This window comes from Lolium rigidum, chromosome 3, assembly GCF_022539505.1.
Source record: "Lolium rigidum isolate FL_2022 chromosome 3, APGP_CSIRO_Lrig_0.1, whole genome shotgun sequence".
NCBI classification, from domain to species: Eukaryota; Viridiplantae; Streptophyta; class Magnoliopsida; order Poales; family Poaceae; genus Lolium; species Lolium rigidum.
The window spans coordinates 15,489,714-15,499,060 of NC_061510.1; the positions used below are offsets into that span (position 1 = coordinate 15,489,714).

General features: G+C 47.2%; 1 protein-coding gene across 1 annotated transcript; it reads right to left on the reverse strand.

Moving 5' to 3' along the window:
* Positions 1-266: 266 nt before the first annotated feature.
* Positions 267-1,391, reverse strand: LOC124694386 (peroxidase 2-like). Its single transcript, XM_047227378.1, has 2 exons — positions 1,188-1,391; positions 267-1,088 (listed from the first exon to the last, which is right to left on the reverse strand). The coding sequence occupies exons 1-2, from the start codon at positions 1,389-1,391 to the stop codon at positions 267-269; spliced, it is 1,026 nt and encodes a 341-aa protein (XP_047083334.1).
* Positions 1,392-9,347: the final 7,956 nt, after the last annotated feature.

Here is a 9,347-nt window from a genome sequence, read left to right on the forward strand (position 1 = left end):
CCGGATCAGTTCTTATATTGCATTGCACGCGGGCTTGGCATGCAAGGCAAGATGATTACCATCCTAACTGAATCCCATTTGATACGGTTTTGTCTACACGAATATGCATACACAATATTTAATTTAACAGAAATAATGGTTTGATTCAAATTCTTTTTGTGCGAAACATTTCCCCCCCTGAATCAAAACTAAAATCCGTGCCCTTTGATTCCTTTCTCTTGCAGGATCAAAATATAAATGGATCAGCCATTGTCCGGGGATGTTTTCTAGTAAGAGTTGGTGCGCCTGCAGTGCTTCCTGACTTCCGATCTGGGGCCAGGGGAAGTGAGGCTGCTGAGCCTGGCCATGGCGTCGCTGAAGTCGAGGTCCCAATCCGCGGCGTTGTCCCTATACTCGATAAGCTTGTCTCCCGCAAAGTGTGTGGGGTCTTGGTTCAGCTCCCAGTCGGACTTGAAGAGCACCATTTTCTGGAGGTTGGCGGTATAGTAGCTGTTGTCCAGGGCACCCGCCTCCGGAGTGTACAGGTTCACCCCCGAGGAGTTGTAGCCGGAGACTCCCTGAAAAAAGGGGCTCATGTCGCGGATGTTGTTCTTCTCCGCCGGGTTCGGCGTCTTTAGCCCATCAACGTTGACGCGGTACCTGAGGGCCGTCTGGTACTCGGGGTCGATCGGGGTTTGCGTGGCCACGTCGAGGCGGTCCTGGAAGGACGTGCGGTGGGCAACGCCGATGGAGTGCGCACCGGACAGAATGACCAGGTCCTCCACGCTAAAGCCGGTGCGGTTGAAGTTGTCCTTGAGCTCCTGGAAGCTGAAGCTGGCCTCTGGAAGGGTGGCGTCGGCTTCCGCCGCGGACGAGACCACGCCGTCCAGGCGGCCCGGCGCGAGGGTGTAGTCGATGCTCCCCTTGCTCAGGATGCGGGCTGACTCGCGCCCCGCGAAGACGACGATATCTGCGCAGGAGACGTCGTGGAGCCTGGCCTTGATGCTGTCGATCACGTCGAAGCCGGCGAGGCCGATGTTGTTGGCCGCCTTCTTTTCGACGCTACTGCTCGACGGTGTTTTGTCGAGGAGCACGGATGCATCGCAACCCTGATAGCATACAATATTCACTCCTATCAGTAAATCATTTACGTACAAGATTTAGGTTGCAATTGCATGAATGGCTCTAAACTGAATGGACATGCTTACGCGGACCCAGCAGTCGTGGAAGACCAGCCGGACGAGGGCGGCGCCGACGCTGGGGTTGCAGTTGATGGCGTTCTCCACCTCTTGCTTCACAACTGCGTCCATGACAGCCTGTGTCGTCTTAGCCGGCGACACTGCTTGAGCCTGCGCGGCGATGACTGCGAGGACCAAGGTCACCAGCAGTACGCAAAGAGACGCCTTCACCATCTCTTCAGCACGGGCTGCAGGCTAACCTGCGATCTCTAGTAGGAGTATTAGTTCTTGCAAGCTTGGGTTGCTTGAATTGTGGATTGTATCGTGGTGAGCTAGGGGGTTCATATACTGGTGGAACAAAAACAAATTATGCCGCTTCTCAGCTTCCGACCGGGGGAACGTATATCGACCGAATGCGCACATGCGGACATGCCCAATGATACAACCTTCTTCAACTCAGATTCCCAGTCAGGCACTATATGATCAGCTGGATTATTGCTGCCACTTGGTCAACGTGTCCCAGCGGTAGAGTTCAGGTCACCCGGTTCTCATCAATCGTATATGTCACGTCGACCTTTTTTCAGGGTTTGCTAACCACTAACAATTAAGTTAGACCGCAGTGGAACCCTCTCTCATTGGATTTGTATTGTGATTCGTACTAATCGTGACTTGTGAGTGAGTTACATATGGGTTGCAACTTGCAATTCTCCAGTTGTCAAATTATTCGCACCATATAAAAATAGGAAGTAACCGAATTTTTTTCAGTTGGAACTGAGATTTTAAGGTTGCGAAGGGGTTGAGATTTTTAAGGCTGCGAGAAGTTGAGAATTTTCACTTTCAAGTTGATTACAAGTGAGAAAAAGATATTTACTCGATAAAAGAACGTCAGTACTCACTATATATGAGATTTTGAAATGATATTACTTAACTGCGTAGCTTTCAGTCGACCAAGAATCCTAGTATATGTAAGTAAAGCAAGGTGGTAATGGACCAAACTAGTCAAAAGTCATAGCTCGTTGTGCTTTGTTCCTACATAATTCCGTCAGAAAATAAATAGTGGCAACCGCTAGAAATTTGTTGCCTGACATTTGCAAATTATCAGTCGCCACTAGAACCGTTCGATGCATTTAAGTGACTGAATCTCGCGGCGGTAAGATATATGTAGCAAAAACAATTTGTAGTGAGGGGACGGGAGGCGGGCGGTGGGAACTTGACGAGTTTTTTCTAGAGAGATACACCGTTAGTAACCAAGTGTAGCAATAGCCGCCCATCCCCCAGCTGCCCTCCCCTCTCTCCCTCCCCTCCCCCGCCACCACTGGAGGTCGCTGGGCAAAGCCCATGTGGCATGGCGGCAGAAGGCCTTCCGCACGGCGCGATCTTGGGGTGGGGTGGCGGCCTCCTGCCCTCCCCATCGTGGCGGTGGTGCACGGTGGCGGCGTCCGGAGCATGGTGGTGGGTGGTGGCGGTGTGGCCCGATCTCGACCCATGGGGCCTAGAGGAGACAGTATCGGCTGCACATCCTGCGCGCAACGGGCTGCTCCGCCCGCATCATATGGAAGCCGTGGCGGTGGCCCCGAGTACATCAGCGACGACCTTGAGGGGCGAGGATGGTGTGGGTAGGGGCGACCAGGACCGTGTGGCGTGGCGGCGTGACTTCGCCGCCGTCCGCCGGGCGGGCCCAATTTGAGACACTAGGCTCGTTTCTGGGCCGTGCAGGCTTGATCTGGGTCGAGTGGTCCTCGGCTGATGTTTGTCCACCGATCTCTGAACCTTCTTCGTCGTCGTTGGGCGCGGATGGCGACGTGGAGGGATGCTCGTCCGCATAGAAGAATAAAGGTGGCGATCCTATGGTCCCTCTTTTGCGAAGATAGAGAGCTTCCTGAGGCTGGCCCTTCTTGATTTGGACGGAGTGGTGAGTTCCGGAAGGCTCTACCGGGAATGTACCAACGCACCTTATACCTGGAGTTTGCTGGATCGAGTGGTATTCGGCCGTGCGCACTCATGCTTTTATTCCGACTATTTGGTTCTGGAGGGAGTGGCACAAAGCTCTGTTCTTTCTTGACATCAGCAGACATTTTGGTCTATGGTGAAGTTAGAGGTTGAGAATACCATGAATGCCGAATTGGAGGACTAACACTGGAAGTTCCAGTCTCTGCACTATTTAGGGACTTTCTTGGTGTTTTGGGCTTCGCAACAGCAGTATGTAAGTGGGGGGCGGCGGCACATATGATGTTCAGGGTCTTACCTTTCATGGTAAAACTCTAAGGTCTGACTATAATTGGTTGTGCCTGGTAATGATCTTGTTGAAATCATTGTTTTGTGAGCGAAGACTATTTTCATAGTGAAAACCTAAGATCTTTGATTGGATGGCGACGATGCTTGTGCACTATTCCCTTCCTAGAGTCATCGCTTTTGGAGAGACCGGAATTCAGGTGTTGTCTTGGTGGTGGATGTATTGTTCCTGCTAAGGCTGAAATAACGTATCGGGACTTTCATTTTCTTAATTTTTTTAGTTGTGTGCATCCGTATTGCTATTAGAGTATTGCATTATTACAGAGGTTAGTTGTAGTTGGTATCTCACGATATTAATATAATCTCTTTATCGAAAAAGTGTAGCAACAGCCGGTAGTATGTTAGAATTTTACATAAGAATTAGTAAGATAACGATAAATAGCGCAAGTTCGGTTGTTGGCGCCAGCTTTCCTTTCTAACAGGGTCTGTTTATACTAATGGTAGGAACAGCATATATCGTAGCCTCTTTGTTTTGGTTGGCGACGGAACATGGGAACATGCATAGGCATGTAGCGTGCAAGTAGCTGGCCGCCATTGAAAGGTTGAACTGGGCTGACAATACTCTTATAAACACTCAATTGACCTCCAAGATTGGATTATATCTTAGCTAAATGCACAAACAAAGAGGATAACGATGAGCCATTTCAACAAGTGGCAACAATTATCCAGCCCATCTAACTTGAAACTCGCCAATACATGTGTCAATTTTTAGGTAAGTCATCCGAGTAAATAATAGTTGTCATAATAGTTGTCAAAAGTTTCAACGATTTGGGCTATTCACATCCTCGAAAGCAGGATAACGACAGATCCTTGTCTCCAGGACGTGGTCCCAACGCGCGTCCCCTCGCGAGATTCCTCCGCGGTCGTCTCTCACACGTCCCTCTCGTATCCCACGTCGATGGACGATTGGCCTCCTCGTCACGCCCCCTCCCCCTGCTTTATCAACACTGGATAGGGGTGCGCTCGGTGGAAGTATTTCGGAGTGCCTAAGGTATGGGTCCCGGTGCGGTATGGCCGGCCTCTCTCTTACACAGGTCCTCGCTGTGAGGGCCTTGGCGACACGCAAAATGTCTCTCACACACGACATAGTTAGGCTAGCCATAGTGCTAGTATCATGCATCCTAGCCCCACCAAAAATGTTGATGTGGCAGGTAATTATAGATGAGAGAGGAGATTAGAGTATCATAGGTAGATACTGTATCATAGCGCACATCACGAGAAAAGTTAGTATCAAATAAATCTTGTACACAAATTTGTATTGGGATTCTACAAATCAATTAATATAGAAAAACTATGATACTAGTCTATGATACTATGCATTATGGATCTAGTATCATAGAAAAGTATCATATGCATGATACTACTATATGATACTACCCACTATGGCCAGCCTTATGCTCGATGCCATGCCTCACGTACACATGTGCCAATGTCGCATAATGGTAGCGTCTCGGGAGAGAGTAGGCGCCGCATGGCTTTTTTTCACTTCGTCCCATGCCGCACGACTTTCTAACAAACCTAGCCCATGCCTCCTTCCGGGCTTTCACGCCAACAGTTCAACTATAAAACAAGGCTCTCGGTCTCTTATTCATGTGTCACACACTCTTTTCATCATGGCCCTGTCTTTGTGTTACGTTTCTCTCCCACGGTTAGTCGTGTTTGGTCGTCCCGTGACCATACACGGAGCGGCAATTCTACCTGACCACAGGCAAGAGACGATACACCTCTCTGATCCATTGGGCGTGCTGCTGCCGCCTCTCCGGTGAGATAAAATAACCTACAAATCGAGATCTATGGGGCAGAAGACAAACTTAGTCAAAGCACTGCATGCGGCAGCCAGAATATAACCATGCAAGCCCCTAGTACATGTCGGCCGTTGGGATCCCCTATGCAACCTCAAGGGCTTTGAGGAGCGCCTCGATGCTCGCTCGCCGCTCCTCATGCTCGGCCTCGAACCACCAAGCCTAGAGCGGCGAGTCCATGGCTGACAAGGGATTAACTTATCAATGCCTATGGATTGTAGGCTAGGGTTTAGTTAGAAGTAGAGGGCAAGTAGATCTCGAAGGTTTCAGCCGAAAAGTACTCGACGAATATGAAAACTAGGGTTTGCAGACAATGATTCGATGATCTCTTCGTCCCTCGACTCCCCCTTTATATAAGAGGCGGAGCCGAGGGTTTCGTTTTGTACAAGTTACAGAGTCCGGGACGGTTTCTAACTCATCCCGCCAGATTACAAATAACACTTCCTATTACAACTCTTATCTTTTCCTTTAACACATCTTGGGCTTCCGAATCTTCTTACCCTTCGGGTAGTGGGCCTTCAATAAACCCCGGGTACTATATTCGGCAGGCCCATTTGGGATGCCTATGTCAGTAGCCCCCGAGATTTTGCTTGAATCGTAGAGTCAGGGAAAATCTCTACTGTTTATTTTTACTCGAAAGCTCTAACTTTCATACTTTTTCTCATAAAATTCTATATTGTACAGGGATATTGGTAGTTGGGGCTAGTTCATCTGACGGATCAGGTACTAGTTAACTGCTCTAGTGGCAACCCGCAACAACCTACTTCAAAATCACGTCCCTGGACATGATCTCGGGATACTGGTGTGTAACATCCCAAAAATTTCAAAATAAAACAAATGAATTTCCCCTAGTTCCAAATTTTGGAACCAACAAAAACTTTTATTAAATGAAGTATGATACATAGTGATCTTGTTTAATTCTTGTGCTATTGCCATGATTGCTTGCTATGAGTATTTGAAATAATCTTAAACCCTAAAGACTCACCCCTCTTCTCATCATTCTAGTGAAAATAAAATAAAAGGAAATTAAATAAGGAAAAGGCATATGTGCCTATGGCTACCATTATCAACATTTACCCTAGACCTTTCCACTTTACTTAAAGGATTGGAAAAGCTTTATAAACCTTATATAGTACTTCTTAAATCATTTCTAGGTTGAAACCAAAAAGAATAAAAAGAAAACTAAAAATGCCATAGAGGCATATGAGAGTAAAATAGTAAATATGAGAATTTAAGAAAACTAACCCTAGGACTTGTGTGAATGGTTGGATCACCTCCATATATCATTTCAACATTCAACAAAACCAATTGGGTCAAACCAAGTCAAATTAAATATAAAATACCACATATGCATAAAAGCATATGTGACACATAAACTTTTACCAAACATTGACCTAGGTCTCTAAACCTTGACTAAATGATGGGAAACCCTCTCTAAAACTAACATAACACTAAATGGACCCTAACCCATGTCCAAGTGAAGCAAGATAAACCCTTTACAAGTTTATTAAAATTTAACCCCTCATCCCTTATGTATTAAGGCCAAATTTGCAAATCTTTGAGCAAGACCAAATGAATTGGGTTCAATGCTCTTAAAATGTTTCTAAACTCATAAGAACCACCTTAGAGTCAACCAAAGTCAAATCAAATAAAGAGAAATCAAATAGGGAGAAAATTCCCAAATTTCCCTCACATACACATTATGCCAAATTACAAAACTTCAACCAAGGCCACCATTGCTTGATCTCTTGCTTGTAGAATGTTCATATATGATAAATAAACACATTTGCATCAAAGAAACCAAAATTAAATCAAAGAAAATCTCTAACTCAACATACATGTGATAATGGTCATGTTGCCACTTTATAAAATGTTCCCCACTTTACCCCTCTGTATTTCTCAACTCTCAAACTAAACTTGGTCAACTATGACCATGTCATCCAAGACCATGTCAAGGTCAACAACTTTCATGTTGACCATCTCTGCTAATGTTGACTAGGTTGACCAGAAAGACAGGGACAAGTGGAGACTTTAAATCTATGTGAAGATGGCCCCATTTTGGAATTATTGTAAACCTTCACCAAAATGAGCACCACCACCACCACTCCATCACTCTAATTATATAAAAGAGATGCACCAAAAATAATTTCAAAATTTAAATAATTTTCTCTTGCGGGCATTTGATCAAACACCTTGCTGGCCACTTTTGGAAATATGAGACTAGCTACTATCCACCAGATTTTGGACTACACCACTTTTGGTTTGTGATCATTGTGACCTCCTGCATCCCCTGCAGCAGTGCATGTACTTGCTCATGTCGATTAAAGTGAGGGAAACACCTTTTCTTCACCATGCCGTGAGCATGCACACACACACACAACCCTCCTCTCTGGCCACCATCTTGGCGCCTCTCCTTGTCCCGGAGCATCTATACCCCTCCGGTACCTCGACGGTACACGCCCCAGCGACGCTCGACCACGCTGCGGCCGGAACGCGCGCGCCCATACACGTCCGGTACGTGCCGGTGAGCACGCTCACCGTGCGCGGGACACGCCGGAGCGGCGAGCCGGGTCGTCGCCTCGGTCCTCCCCTCGCCTTGCCCTCGTACACGCGCGCCCTACACCGCACCCGAACCCGCTAGACAACCACATAGACTCGCGGGAACCCTCTAGCCATCGCAATGATCCGAGCTCTGCCGCCACGGTGCTGCGAGCACTCGAGCATCGCCGGCCTCCCTTGTCCTTCCCCCGACGTACCTGCACGCTCATTAGCTCCGCCTAGACGACGCCTACGCCCTGCGCCTCCTAGCTCTGCCCCTTGGAGCACCGGAGACGCCACGCCATGGACGACCTCCACGGTACCCCCGCGGCACCTCGACCCCTATAAAAGGAGGCCGCTCTCGGACGATCACAGCACACCGGCCGCCTCCCTCTCTTCTATGATCATCCTCGAACACTTCCCTCCTCAATTAGACGCTAGCTCGCCGGAATTTGATCGGAGTCCGCCGCCACGGCAGCTTGACGAAGACGACGATTCCGCGCACCCCGAAGCTCCCACGACCACCAATCGACTCGCCGTCGTCGACAACGTCGATCGCCCGCCTCGCCAAGTCCTGCCTGAGCCCAGGTACGCAGCCGACGACCCTCGCTGCCGCCGGTAGGGTTAGCTCTCCGGCGAGCTTGGTCGAGGATGAGGACGAACCTCGGCCGTCGATCAACCTTTTAATCCAACGGCGCAGCTTACTCCATACCGCTTCGGCGAGATTAAGCCACTGACGGGTGGCCCCTCACCTGTCAGGCAGCCCGCGTGTGCCAGTCACACTGCTGGGCCGGCCCAGTCTGTTTAGTCTGTTAGGCCCGTTTCGTTTTCCCGCGTGGCCCGAGTATTTTCAAATTTGGTTTAATCCATTTAGTTCAAATCCAATACTGCAGCACACTTCAAATTTGAATAGTTCAAATTCTACAAATCCAAATTTAGCAAATAAAAATGTTCTGGAAAGCTTATGAATTGCCCTAACTAACCCCACTGGATTCAACCTCATATGTGGTGTAGTTTTTGAATAAATAAAATAACAAAACAGATACTTTTCTCGCATTCAAATAAATCTTAAAAATCAACCATTATGACTTTTGAAGTGAATCCAATTGCAATAATTCACATTTAACAAACTCTAATTTAATATGTAGAAATATGATATGGGTTCTGTACATGATCATGGGCTAGAATCAAAATATTGGCTATGTAGTCAATACTAGCTCATTTAAACTATACCCAAATTTTAAGAATTTAAATCTATGAGGTGTAGCACCTCATTTAAATCTTTCTCACAAGTGATATGAAGTAATGTGTTGACCTTTAAATGCTTAGGCTCATACTTGCTCACTTGTAGAATTTAAATCAACATAGTATTTAAATTGCCATGTTTATTTAAATCACATGAGATGATGAATCTCATTTAAACCCCTTTTCTCAAATACTAAGTGTGAAGTGTTGACCTTGGTCAACATGGGATCATCCCTGGTTATTTGAGAAGATTAAATATTAAGAAGAATTCAATGAGAGGAAATTATTTCTCCCAAACTAAATAGAAACCCTA

Bases quoted from the DNA above. Each gene is read 5' to 3' on its own strand.
- LOC124694386 (XM_047227378.1), bottom strand. From the start codon at position 1,391: ATGGTGAAGGCGTCTCTTTGCGTACTGCTGGTGACCTTGGTCCTCGCA. The intron at 1,089-1,187 runs GTAAGCATGTCC...GTATGCTATCAG, and splicing joins TCCACGACTGCTGGGTCCGC to GGTTGCGATGCATCCGTGCT.